Here is a 13,370-nt window from a genome sequence, read left to right as displayed (position 1 = left end):
TTACAAAACGGCCAGTTTAATCATTCTCAGACTCTTTTCTATTATATAAAGGCGTGATATAACGTTTTTCTTTCAAATACATTCATCTCTTACATGCCAAGCAAGGCAGGGCAAGGGACCAGCGACAGCCATGATATGTTTACTGGTAAACACAGGTAAAATTGGCCATGCCACCCCGTAAAGAAAACCTTGTTTGGAACTCTATTGGCCTATTCACCCTCACCCCTCCGAGTGTCAATGTCTTGTCAAATCAGAAGTGCCATTTCACACAAGTTTTCTCAAACACTCGTTACAGAAGTGTACCACGTTTGCCTGCTTATGTCAGTACCTAGCTGGCATGATCTGCTGCTGCAAGCAGCTGCTCAGCCTCCATTGGTTTGGTGGGGTCACGAGCTGGCGGCCCGGTAAACAAGGCCCCGTAAATAGTGTGCACCACGCAAACCCCAACAAACAGTTACACGCCCAAGACCAGGTCCGAAAATCGCTTCCCTTGATCCTTTTTCTTTTTCTCTCCTTTTCGAGCACGTCATTTTCGGGAATCTGTATAGTAGGCCTATCTCATCAGATCTGTCTCGGAACGGCACCAGCGACAAGATACGTCCTGGCGCTTGGACTAGCCTGATCTGCGCAGCCTCACCCTGCACTTTGGACTGCTGACCGCAACTGCGTCCGCTCACCTTTTTCTTGCTCGGTTAGACATGTGCTGCGCTCATTAACATATGCGCGCATAGTTTTTTTTCCAGCATCTTTTATACAAATCTCGAGCTGTATGAGCCTGTTGCCCTCGTCTACCCCACCTCAAGCACATTCCAACCCAGCACTTCCTCACCCCACGCAGCTGAGCATTCCATCTCGCCTTGCCAGATGACGTACCCGTCGGGCTTCAGCATGCCGGGGGCATTTCACAACGACGTCGGCGCGACGACAGCCTCACCGCCTCTCATCTTTCGACCTCCCGTATCCTCGCCCTCGCCGTCGGCTTCTGCCTTTCTCGAGCGCCGCCGGCGCAAACGAGGTCGCCCAGGCACGGCTGCCACTGCCGATGATGATGCGCCCGCCGTCGTGAGCCTCTTTGGCGCCGCCGCCGTGCCGCAGCACACGCCTGTCAAGGCATACGCCCTCGCCGGCACCCTCGACACGCCAGACCATGCAGAGGCGGATGTTTTGGGCGAGAGCATGTACTCGGACTCCAACTACCGGACGGCTCTTGGGTCGAAGCGCTCCCGCCACGACAACGACGACGACGACGCATCCAGCGGCGGCGCCCCGACATCGCTGTTCCGCCACGAGCCGCCCGCATCAGTACCACAGGGATGGGGCAGCGTAGCCATCAGCGCCGTCGGCGGCGTCGTCGGCCGTGTGTGGGAATTTTGCAAAGCGGGTGCCTTCAAGGGCTTCTACGCGGGCGGCGGCCGGGGCTTCGCTATGACTTTGACAGGGGCCACGGTGGAGAGACCCGACGACGACGCTCCCCTGCCACCCGCCGACGACTACTCCTGCAACTACCACTTTCACCATTACGACGACTACGAGCACCGCGTGCCGGGCCACTTTCCCGCCTCGCAGACCGACGACACCTCGTACCATTTCCGCGCCGTCGTCGACGACGCTGCGCCGCCGACCCCAGCCAACAAGGAGCAACATCACCGCTACCCCTGCCAACCTGCCAGTCCGTCCCCTAGCATCCCGGCCGCGAAGCGTCGACAGACGACGCACGCCGACGACCTAGGCCGGAACTGGGTCTTTGTCAACGACGGCGCACACAACAATAGTCGTAGCAGCAGCAGCAGCCACCGATCGTCACCCCGAAACCGCAACTACACGCCCTCGGTGACGACGGGCCGCCGCATCTCGGCCACCCCCAACAGCAGCCGCGCCTCGATGCCGTCCGCCCCCCGCTTCTCCTACCGCCCGGAGACGCCCTCTGAGCAGCAGCAGCGTCGCCCTCCCTCATCCGCCTCGTACGCCTCCCCGCGGTCCGCCTCCCCGACCAAGCCCGCCTCGATCCCCTACACCCACCACCATCCCTACACCACCGCCAGCACCGCCTCCATTGCCTCACCCTCCCAGACACACTCCTACTCGGGCTCCCAGTCCCGCGGCAGCGTTGGTGGTGCCGGCCACCGCCGCAGACGCAGCGGTACCGTCGCCAGCACCAGCGCCCATCGCCGCGCCAACAGTGCCGCGTCGGCCGCGTCGAGCCGCGGCGACTCCGGCGAGTCGCATTCGCCCCGCAAAATCGACAGCCCCCGCCTCGACGCCGAGGCCAAGCAGCTCGCCGCCCGCCGCAAGATGGAGGAACGCGACGCCGATGTCCGCATCTCGGCGTTTAACAAGCGTCTGCAAGACATGATTCGACAGGGCAAGGAGGCGCTGGGCACCACGGTTGAGATTGACGATGCGGCCGGCGACGACTGGGTCGACGAGGAGTAAAAGAGGGGGGGTAAGAAAAAGTCTGGCGTTTCTTTCGTGATTTCTTTCACAAACCCCCCCTCCCCTTTTCTTTCCTTTGTCAATATTATATCCATTATACCTCTTGTTGTTCTGCATGTGCACATGGCACATGGTTTTTGCGTCGGAAGAACAAACAGATTGCTGGCCTTGTTGAGCCTTGATGTGTTGGGACACACTTTTTGTTTTTTTTTTTTTTTACTAATGATGGCTGCTGTTTTTACTTTTGAGCGCATATAGTCAAGATTTACCGTTGGAAACCTTTGGACAGACTTTACAGGAACATGGCCAGCGCATATGAGAACCGGTGCTTGTTGAGAAGAGGCCTTCATTTTGTTGGTATAGTCGTGGAAACAAGCCTCTTTAGAGGCGCGCTGTATGGTATATTTGGTGTAAATACCTTCGCTAGCTTACGCAAATACAACATGACAATACAAGCATTGCCTCAGTCTGCTCCCGAATCGCTTCCATTCTTCCAGCGACGTAATCGTCTCAAAAGTCCCTCACATCTCGAAACAGATCATACTTGGGCTCGTACTGGACATCCCAGACCGCGCCGCGCCGCGCGACACGCTTCCGTCTCGCAAACACAAATCTCACCGCCCTCATCATCCGGTTCCCAACCCTGGCCGCCCAGTCCCACAAGCAGCTCATCCAACCGCGCGTCTCCTCTCCTGCCGGCAGCCGCCGCTGCTCCCCCAGCTTCTCCTCCTCCTCCTCCTCCTCCTCCTCCTCCGCCTCCGCCTCCGCCGCAAGGACGCGTCTACCGTCCCGCAGCGGGCTGCTGTGCCTCACCAACGGCGTCGGCCGAAAGGGCTCGACGACGGCGCCCGCGCGCAGCAACGCCAGACGGCCCAGGTGACCCGTGTCGCGTCGCAGCCGCCGCCACTCCGTCATCTCGTCGTGCGTGAGCGTGCGCGTCGTCGGTCCCGAGGAGGAGACGGGCCAGGAGGAGCCAAGGCCTAGGGACGAGGTGCTGCGAAGGTAGGGGGGTGGCGAATGGTCGACCAAGTCGTGATATTGGCAATCGGCGAGGAGGTGGTCGTCATCGTGGCTGGAGGACTCGGCAATGTCGTCGAGGAGCTTGCCTGTAAAGGGCGGGGCATTTGGAAAGTGCGTCATTGTCTGTGTGTGTGTGTGTGTGAACGCGGATGTGATTTTGATGCTTGGTTTGGTAAGGAGTGGGATATGGATGGATGAATAATAATTTACAGATGTACATGCTATGCTCGAGATTTTGGTGTTGATGATGCAGAGGTTGAGGCCGCACCTGCCCCCGTGTAAGTGAGCTTCGGACTTGGCAACAATGAAAGGTCATGTATTGCTCTGCTCCTCTCGCTACTTTTTAGATGATGAAGAGTATACAATTAGAGTATCACTATTAAATAAAAGATGGTTGGCAGTGGTAAATATTGCGTCTTGCTCATTATTGATTTACGCAAAGTTCTTCAACATGTCAAAACGGTTGAACGCATCGCGTGCACGAATCAAGGCCATACAAGTACCGCATCGCAACAGAATAATCGACCACTTGCATTCAGAATTTTTGGAACCGTCTTATGCTTTGTCGAGATTTGCTTTGCACGTCTAGGTGGCTGCTGCGTGAGTAGGCGAATGTCGCCCCTTGTCCGTCGCTTTGTGCCAGAGAGCGACCCCAAAAGTCGCGGCTGTGCGATGGACACGATCATCGGCCAAGGATCGTGCACAGGCCCCGGGGGCGGGGAAAACCCCCTCCCCCTCGGCGTCGTGGGGAGGCTTTGCACGGCATCAACGACGGTGCTTGCTCGCTAGAGCATGTGTGTGTATATTCATACTGCAGGGGTCAAAGAAATAAAGCTTTGCTGGTTTGCAGTTTACTTGGTATTCAACATAAAACTCGACCAAGCATGGACCCTAGAAAAAAGGCTGCCGTTTCTCCCGAGAAGAAGGCGCTTCATCATTTGGCAAATGCATGCAGCACCAAAAGTGCTCAACTGAGACTCGCAAAAACCGGGGACCGATTCCAGACCTCTTTGGGATCGCGAGACACAACGATTCGCTGTGGTCCCCCATTTGCCCATGTGGTTTGGTAAAATTGGGCGCCTGCCTCCCTTGCTCTCACAAGGCCAAGCCTCGCCCTCCCCGCTCCAGTGTGTGGCGGCGTTGTGTATTAAAAGTGCACACAAGCAAAACATTCCTGCTGCTTCTTTTGACAGCTTTTTTTAAAAATAGAAGCAAGACTAGTGGGCATTGGCATGGGGGAGGGAAAAAGCGGATAAATGTCTTGGGGCTTTCACTCACACCGTCCACACCTGCCGTTTTTTTAGGTACCATGCGTGTCTCGCCAAGGATACAAAAGAGAAGTCTCGATTCTTCTCTTGTTGGCTACTCAATTTGACTAGTTAATTCCATTGGAGGGAAAGAAATAAAACAGGCAGGTGTGGCTGGAAAGCTGTGAAAGAAAATGAAGAATGAAGAAAAAGAAGTCTCAGGACTTTCAGCTGCGCGCAGTCAGCCTCGGCGCAATAACCCTTTGTTGGGGCTTGTAGGATCGCAAACAGCATCCTTCATATTGCAAACGTTTGAAATGAGGCGCGTTTGGAGTCCTCTCAAAGGCCACAAACCGCCAACCCAGCCACCCACCCAACTCGAAACCAGCCAACAACCATCTATAATCTTGCATGGCCAACAGGCTCCTCTGACCACAACTAATGCGCCGCGCAACCTTTCGTCGCCCAAAATGCCCAAAACCCGTCTTTTTTTTTTTTCTTTTCTTTTTTTTTTTTTTTTTTTGATTCTGCAAGACTAGAAAACCTCCGACTGACAGAATCTGGGCGCGCGCCACAATTACTGGTCACTTTGGAAGTGGTTCGATGTCTCACCAACAAACCCCAAAATTTCCAAGACAGTTGTAATCTCCCCCCCGTCTCGCGCGCCGGCCACCGTTTTCTGGCACCAGACACACTTTTCCCCTCGAACTGTTCGTGCGCTCGGTACCTGAGAGCCTGAGAGGAGAAATGATCCAAGACATTACTGTGGTTTTCTTTCATTTCCCTTCCCCTTCTCCCCCCTTCCCCTCCGTTGGATAAGTAGGCCTGAGTTCCCTCCGATGTAGTCTTGTCAACCTGCCCTTGCTACATTGTCCGAGTCTCTCTTCGCCAATCATCTAGAGTTCGAGAAAAAGAAAACCGACCTTGCGTCTTTTCTTCAACCTCAGCACACAGCCAGCAAATATCACAATGAAGGTGAGAAGCTTTCCTCACTCCCATCCCATCCCCCTTGACGCGCGCGCGCCCCGTCGTCTAGATTGCGCCTACGACAAAACACGCCAACGAAAATTGTATACAATCGAGCAAGAAATAAAACGGCATGTTAACACTGCTCGCTTTTCAAAAGGCCTCACTCACCCTCATCCTCGCGGCTGCCCTTGGCGCGCTCGCCTCTCCCGTCGACCACGTCATCCATCGCCGCTTCACCTGCGCTGACCGTCTCGACGGCTACTGCCACGCCTCCAACGTCAACTCGTACTGCGAAAACGGCGAGTTTCGCTCCAAGGCTTACGAGACGTGCAAAAACTACTGCAGGCATGTCTTTTCTTTTTTTTTTCTCCCCGCTCCCATATCCCCAAGCGTGTGGTTCTGAGCCTGTGCTTACCATGTCCCTAGGTGCTAAAACGACAGCCTTGCGCGCGTATGTGTTTGTATGACAGAAACGGCGTTTTGGGAGAGGAAATGAGGGTAGAGGGGGTAGGTTTGGCCATTGAATCTGGCTACGACATCTTTATTCCTCTTTGTTTTGATGCCTGGTCGTTATGGGGTGCGTTTTTTCATGAGCAATTGCTACGAGATCAGCCTTTCTTTTTCTTTCTTTCTTTTCGTCTCTTTTTTGGTTCTTATGCTTGCTCGCTTTTGACTTTGCCTGCCTGTATGAAACTTGCATGTATTGTTTGATATTAACGCGTGAAAACTTTGAAACTTATCCAAAAAAAAAAAAAAATCTACAACGCCTGCCTATACGCCTTTGCTCGTGTACATGCTTTCAAATCAAATAAATCTATATATATAATCTCATCAACTCCGTAGCAGCATCCCTACGTCCTGTAATTCTGACGAAGGCGCCGTTCGTCCTCGGTCAATACGGCCCCAGCCCGCTCCCCAAGTCGGCGGATCAACATGTCCCGCTGCCAATGTGGCGGCGCCCACGTTATTACTCCGACTGTTGTTGCCACGTACATAGGCCGTTTCGTCCGAGGCATCGTCCCGCTGCGTTCCGGCACTTCGCCGCATCATGGCAATCTCTTCGCTGTCCGACGTGCTATGCATCTTGCGCTTATCGCGGTGGCCGAGGATGCGCCACTGCGAGGACCGCGTCTTGTCCGTTGTCGTCCTCTCGGAAGCGGCACCGACCATTTGCGGCGACGACATGATGCCGATACGAGGTGAATGGTGCCGACTACCACGGCGACCGCCGCCCCAGCATACAGAACGCTGGTGGAAACCGGCGGGCTCGCCCGCGCCGCAGAAGCCGAGGAGCTCTTTGGGATGCCACCACGCTCGCGGTGGGCGAAACGCCTTGATGCTGCCGTTACAGCCGTCGTTGTAGCTCGTGTGCGGCTCTCCGGAGAGCTCTTCCAAAGTGATGCCTTTTGTTTCGGGAATGAGCAGCGAGACCAAGGTCCCGAGCAGCATGAAAAGTGCAAATAGCTGCAGCAGGTGGTCGAGAGACGGTGAGCACTGATTTCCCGTACAACTTGCAGGCGCTTCGTCGGAGCTGTCTTGCTTGAGGAGCGGAATACTGATCGCTTGAGCGACAATGGCACCAATTTTGCCCATGGCCGCGGAAATGCCATGCGCAGTGGCCCGATACCGTGTCGGAAAGCACTCGGCAGGCAAGATAAAGGTCGTCGTGTTGGGACCGGCGTTGAATAGGAACTGCCCGATTATGTACAGCGCGAGCGTTGAGCCCCCATTGAGAGAGTCCAGTGCGAAGCCGAGTACGCAAAAGATAGCTGTGAGGAAAAGAAAGCCAAACACTTGAAGAGGCTTGCGGCCAACTGTATCGACAGTCAGCATGGCCGTCCAGTATCCCGGTAATGAGCCCGCGCAGGTCAAAATGATGAGTCCCAGGGCTTGATTTCGCAGCTTGTAATACAGCGATTTGCCGCTGCTGTAGCCAATGGCTTGCAGGACAACATGATTGTTCAAGCCCAGTCCGTAAAAGGCAAGATCCTTTCCAGGCGTGTTAGTAGATTTTAGTCAATCAACGAGGTAAGCTACTCACAAGAAAGAACCAAGACAGCGAGGTTCCGACAATGGCCCGCATGTTATGCGGCTTCAAGAAGAATTCTTTCGCGTCTGCCCACGACGCTTTTGGCACGGAAAGGGTTGCCGGCCGGAGCAGGGTGTTGCTAGTAGAAACCGTGTCTTTCGGCCGAGTGCTGGAAACGTAGGCGCGGATATCGGCGTCGGCCCTGTCGACGTCGTGCTGTACATCAAAAGTATAGCGAGGAGTTTCGGGAATGGTAATTCTATAGTACATGGCGAGGCATGCCGGGATGGCGCCAACACCGACAATGATTCGCCAAGAGCGGTCAGCGGCAACCCGACAAGCGGCATCGCAGGAACCGTTGGGACCGATGCCATCGTAGGCGCTTTGAAATGCGACAGTCGTGATGAGGCTGACCACTGCAGCCATGAGCTGGCCGAGGCCCTGCATGGAGAAGACGGCCGCAATCAAGCCGCCACGCCATCTCGTCGGCGCGAATCTATAAACATGAGCATTCTGGTAGCGACGGATGTAGAGCGTTTGGCTTACTCGGAAGTGATGACACTGGCCAGAGGGTAGTCGCCTCCAACTGCGATGCCCTGTCTGAAAGTTAGTCACGAGTCAGATTCGACATCCAGATAGACGCACCAATAAGACGCGCCAAAAGATCAATACACCCGGGCTGCTCATAGAAGGGCTCCCGGAAGCGAGTGCACAGCTGAATATCGTAAAGAGGACGATGCCTAGTTCGATGCCGTACATGCGACGCCGTCCATATTTGCTGGCAATCGTTAGTTGGTCGCATGTCAAGAGAAATCAAGGCTCACGTACTCGGCAAGCCACCCAAACAAAATCATTCCTATTACAGTTCCGGCGCTTGTAGAAGCCTTGAGCGCTTCACTGATTGTCGCAGGTAAACGGCCACTGTCATTGCCTTCATGGCTATAGTATGCCAAGCCCACCAGAGGAGCCACAAAGTTGATGGCAAAGATGCTATAGGAATCCAAAAGGAAGCCAGCGCCGGCAACAAAAACAGCTCGGACATCTATATTGATGGTCAGTTAGCACTAATCCCTGATTTACATGCCTTTTCTGCTCAGGCATTTGAGGTGACACATACGGCACGTTCCGAACGGAACCTTGTCAACGTCTGATAGCGCTAGCCGTCGACGCAAATTAGCGTCTGGGATGTGAGAGTAGTCGTTATAATAGTTGTGAAAGGCCCTGTTGCCACCCCGCGTGTAACTGGAATGTGCCGGCGTCTGTGCCGGCGGCGGCAGCATCTGATCGGAGGACTCGGGCATGGCGATTGTTGTCGGCGACCCCAGTCTTCCGTCGTCGCCCAGCGGGCAGGTAGCTTAGAGTGCCGCGTTTTGGCTGGGCCGCTCTGTGCAGGCGCAAGGTTCCAAGTCTCGATAAAAAGAACTTGTAATCAAGGTGTGTGATTTGATCCGAGAGGGAGAGACGGCACGAAGTTGAAGGACTGAAAATTTCGGCGCATGCCGTCTCCGTCGCGAGTATCCCTTTGTCGTGGTGGGCAACGGTTTAATGCGTGCGATTAAGACATGGATGGCCCCCGACTTGGCAGCGGGTCGAGAAGCGGAACGCGGTTTCGGCTCAATTGCCGGCGCGAGGGCAAAGCTTCAGAGACCCAAGAGAGGCTGGCATGCGAGGTGAAGATGATGGGTTTTTTTTGGTTATGTGTTCGATGTAGATATTGTGGGAGTGTTTGTCGTACAGCACGGGTGACACGGGCAGATATTTAGTTCTGTTCAGAGTTTCAGGGCAGTTTAGCGAGCCCACAACAGGCAAGGCCACCAAAGAAGACGACGGAACAACCTGCAACTCACTATAGCCCTCTGTAACACTCTACCTAGGTACCTACCTAGGTACTTAGGGCAAGACTGGACAGCATGTGCACCGTGCAGTTTGCGTACACTAAAAAGGACACAGTAGGTACGTATTTAGGCAGGTGGCAGGTCGAAAGGCATTTAGTAGGCATGCGGCAGCCGCTTCAAGACGGACAATCATGCACTTGACCACAAAACCGGCATTCGTCCAAACCGAAGATGAAGTTTGGAGGCGACGACAAAGCGGCGAGGGGTTGTGGTCTCATATTTACAGCGCGTAGCGCCCTCCACACCCTTCTTACGCCATTCCGGCCCACTGAAGACGAGAAGCCATGGCCGCCCGACGATCCTGAATGGTGTGTTTGGCCCCCTGTTGTTTAAATAGCAAAAGTTGGCTTATTACCTGCTAGGTAGGTAGCAACTAGCAATCAATTTATTGCGCCTGCCCCGTTTATACTCGACAGAGTAGCGTCGTTTCCCCCACGTGCAGCCATCCCATCCGACCCAGCCAACCAACCAGCCCTCTCAGCACCACAGCGAGCCCCTCCTAGTTCCATGGCTGTGCCTAAATAAATTTACAGCCCGACTCGGAAGTCCGACCCGTCACCTTCTATTCGAATTTCTAGAATTTCTACGAGGTCTGAATCGTCGGCACATGGCTTGGCTTGGCTGGGCGGAATTCCCGCCCCTCATCACACCTCCTGCTTACCTGTCGCCCTTGCTTGCTAGTTAGATGGCAGAAACACCAGACCTGCAATTTCAACCCCGTCTGCATTACGATATCATACAGGCCGTTTATGATTGGTTTGCGACTTGGCCAAATGACTCGCTCTCCTAAATTGCTTTGTTTCTACTCATCGGCCACCGCCGCGTGGGCCTACCACCACCCGAATGGGGCTAAATTTAGTCGTCGCGAGTAACTAAGGCAGTTATTAGGTAAACAAGTCGGTCGCTCACTGATCAAGGCCGAGCGAGGCTGCATGATGGCGCGACACAAAGCTACGACAACGGGTAGCAAACCATAAAGCTGCAAAACTATCACCAGCGTAATTATACGCGTAATTTTACGCGCAAGTATAAAGATAAATACGAAACATTTGTTCGCTTGTTTTTTTTTTTTAAATTCTCATTTCATCATGTCTCTAGTCTACCTTTTTTTTTTTCACATCTATCAAGTTTACGCATCCTGGCCTCCTTTTTATCAAATCCGAGGCCAGCCTCTCGTCAACGAAAAGGCTAAACTGCCGACTCAAGCTACAGTTTGGTCCTCGCAGGCGCCCCAATCTCTTGACTGAAAATCGCGCCGGGCTCTTCTCCAGATGATCGTTGCCTGATCTCGCGTGGCTTTTCGTCCCTACCATGCCGTAATGTCCTCGACCTCTGCCTCGCCAAACGTGCTCGACTTGGTAATCTTGCCCACCCCCACCTCTTCCGCTGCCGCACCCTCTTTGCTCATAATGTCGGGGAGAACCTCCTTGAGGAATGCCAGAATGTGCCGATTCACCTGCTCAAACTGCAGCAGGAAAGCGTCGTGGCCCTCGGGGCTCTCGATGCGCTCTAACCTGGCGTCCTTGACGTGCTCGGCAATCTCTCGCTGCTCCGCAAACGTAAACAGCCCATCGCTCTCGATACCGAGCACCAGGGTCGGCTGCTCAATCAAAGCGAGAGCCTCCTCAATCGTGTCCGCGCGGTTGCGCGAAACATCATGGGTGTCGAGTTTGCGTGTCATGGCAATGTAGCAGTTGCTGTCGAACCGCTTCACGAATTTGGTTCCTTGGTACCGCAGGTAGGATTGGGCGGAAAAGTACGTCGACGTTGGTAGATCTTCGCCACCAGTAAGACTCTCCACCTTTTTGGGGCCTGTGAACTGAGGGTCCGGTGAGTCAACCACTTGGTTGCTGTTGCTGCCGTTCGGTGACTGTTTCGAGCTGCCCGCGCTGTTCTTGCGAGATACTGATGTGCGCTTCACAACGTGACCATCATTGTGAATGTGGAAGTGAGCTTCAGAAGGAGTGGAGGGGCGTGGTCGTTCCCGAATAGTCTGTACTTTAGAAGCATCGGGGATATTACGTCCGAAACGAGATTCGAAAGAGTCGCGGCTGCGGTAGGTGAGCAACGCAGACATGCGCGCTGCGCCGAGACCAGTCGAAGGCGGATCCTCGAATGAGTAATATCCATCGTCGTACTTGGGGTCCGCGTAGATGCTCTGTCTCTGCGCCTCACCCCAGCTAATACCCCAGGCACTGTGCCGGCTAGAGGTGGCAATCGGAACGATACAACGGATATAGTTTTTACCAAAGAATGCCCACTCCAGCACAAACATGCCGCCTAGGGATCCGCCGATTACGGCCGCGACTTGCTTGACCCCAAGCTCATCCAGCAACAGTTTGTGCAGACTGAGTATTTGTTAGACTGCATGAATGTATGACTAAGGGCAGGATTTCGATGTAACCTACTGGACGTCGTCGCGAATGGTTGTGAGGGGAAACTCGGGGCCATATCTGCCGTTGGCAGCGTCTCCGTCTTTTGCCGTAACGGGGCTAGCCGAACCGTAAGGGCTGCCGAGACTATTCATGCAGACAATAAAGAACCTTGATGTGTCGAACGCTTGACCAGGACCGCCGAGTAATGGCCCCCACCAGTCGCTGACATCTGCACTGCCCGTCAGAGCATGACAAATAACCATGGCATTGTCGCCAGTCGTCGATAGCTTTCCCCGCGTCGTGTAAGCGACCGGGACGTTTCGTAGCGTTGTCCCAGATTCCAGCGAGAACTCTGGGATTATGGCGATTTGCTGATCCGGGATCAATGCGGCGAAGGGATTCTCAGGTTGGGACGACCGTCTTTCTTCCAGGTATTCAGCAAAGTTTCTCGACAGAGGGGTGTTTAAGAGAGACTAGGCTTCTTCCGAGTATGTAGGGTAGAGTAACTGACCGTATTTGGGCTTTGCCGTGCCATTGCTGGCTGTATCTTGAGCCATGTTAACCGAGGGCAGCGATGTCGCTACTCGACGGTGCGCGGGGCAGGTCAGCTTCTGTAGATGCTTTCAAGGGAGTGCTGATGTGAAATTATGTCAGAAACACACTGAAGCTGCTTCTGAAGCTGAACAGCGATCAAGTGTTATGCCTGAGCCGCAATTGAAGATGGAATAGAAAAGTATGTGCACCTCGAAGCCCTTTTGTATGGTGCAATCAAGCTTCCGATACAGGCTTCGGGCATATATGTGACTAACTTAGTAACGTTTAGTAATGCCCACCCGAATGGCCGCTAGCAATCGAATTCTCCAACTGCAAGGCACCTAAGAACAGCGGGGACCTACACGGGCACACTGGGCTGCCTGGAGGTTTCTGGGCGTGTATCTTGACAGGTAGATCGATCTTGGGAATATTTCTATACAATGTTATGCATATGGTTTTTTATTTTCGGCAGAAACTAAGAAAACCATATCGAACCGATTTCGGATAAATTTCGCAGTGATGCACCCAATTACAGACGCCGACCGCCAGCCGCTGTCGCACCGCATCACGTGCCGCCGTACTGCTGTTTGCATGGCTCGTGCACGCTCTTCAAGCTCTCCGTCGCGCATCCATTCAGGCATCACTGGCCCAGACATCGTCGGAGCTTGCTCATCAGCCTTTGCGACAGGCTCGAAGCACCGCGACGCATACTCGCACGAGTGACGCAAACCCCACGACGACGACGGCATAAAGAATAACCATCCCTACCCACGTGAACATCGTGGTTCGGTTCATTTTGCAGCCTTCTACTGCATGACTACAGCCTTGCTGTTATCTACCCGCTGTGCGACACATCGATTTTTTTATC

General features: G+C 54.0%; 5 protein-coding genes across 5 annotated transcripts; 2 read left to right on the top strand and 3 right to left on the bottom strand.

The window, feature by feature from the left end:
* Window positions 1-888: 888 nt before the first annotated feature.
* Window positions 889-2,433, top strand: BBA_02163 (uncharacterized protein; the record flags this gene model as incomplete). Its single annotated transcript, XM_008597260.1, has 1 exon — window positions 889-2,433. The coding sequence occupies one exon, from the start codon at window positions 889-891 to the stop codon at window positions 2,431-2,433; it is 1,545 nt and encodes a 514-aa protein (XP_008595482.1).
* A 510-nt stretch (window positions 2,434-2,943) lies between these two features.
* On the bottom strand, window positions 2,944-3,573 carry BBA_02162 (uncharacterized protein; the record flags this gene model as incomplete). The annotated part of the gene is made up of 1 exon (XM_008597259.1): window positions 2,944-3,573. The coding sequence occupies one exon, from the start codon at window positions 3,571-3,573 to the stop codon at window positions 2,944-2,946; it is 630 nt and encodes a 209-aa protein (XP_008595481.1).
* Window positions 3,574-5,669: 2,096 nt separating this feature from the next.
* Window positions 5,670-6,072, top strand: BBA_02161 (uncharacterized protein; the record flags this gene model as incomplete). Its single annotated transcript, XM_008597258.1, has 2 exons — window positions 5,670-5,675; window positions 5,827-6,072. 2 exons carry the CDS (start codon window positions 5,670-5,672, stop codon window positions 6,070-6,072), a joined length of 252 nt encoding a protein of 83 aa, XP_008595480.1.
* A 428-nt stretch (window positions 6,073-6,500) lies between these two features.
* BBA_02160 (H+ symporter) lies at window positions 6,501-8,999 on the bottom strand (the record flags this gene model as incomplete). The annotated part of the gene is made up of 6 exons (XM_008597257.1): window positions 6,501-7,658; window positions 7,711-8,194; window positions 8,245-8,294; window positions 8,344-8,476; window positions 8,527-8,740; window positions 8,816-8,999. The coding sequence occupies 6 exons, from the start codon at window positions 8,997-8,999 to the stop codon at window positions 6,501-6,503; spliced, it is 2,223 nt and encodes a 740-aa protein (XP_008595479.1).
* A 1,900-nt stretch (window positions 9,000-10,899) lies between these two features.
* On the bottom strand, window positions 10,900-12,525 carry BBA_02159 (homoserine O-acetyltransferase; the record flags this gene model as incomplete). The annotated part of the gene is made up of 3 exons (XM_008597256.1): window positions 10,900-11,941; window positions 12,002-12,392; window positions 12,480-12,525. The coding sequence occupies 3 exons, from the start codon at window positions 12,523-12,525 to the stop codon at window positions 10,900-10,902; spliced, it is 1,479 nt and encodes a 492-aa protein (XP_008595478.1).
* Window positions 12,526-13,370: the final 845 nt, after the last annotated feature.

Source organism: Beauveria bassiana (genome assembly GCF_000280675.1).
Source record: "Beauveria bassiana ARSEF 2860 unplaced genomic scaffold BBA_S00004, whole genome shotgun sequence".
In the NCBI taxonomy this organism is placed as follows: domain Eukaryota; kingdom Fungi; phylum Ascomycota; class Sordariomycetes; order Hypocreales; family Cordycipitaceae; genus Beauveria; species Beauveria bassiana.
This window is presented reverse-complemented; position numbering and strand designations above follow the sequence as displayed.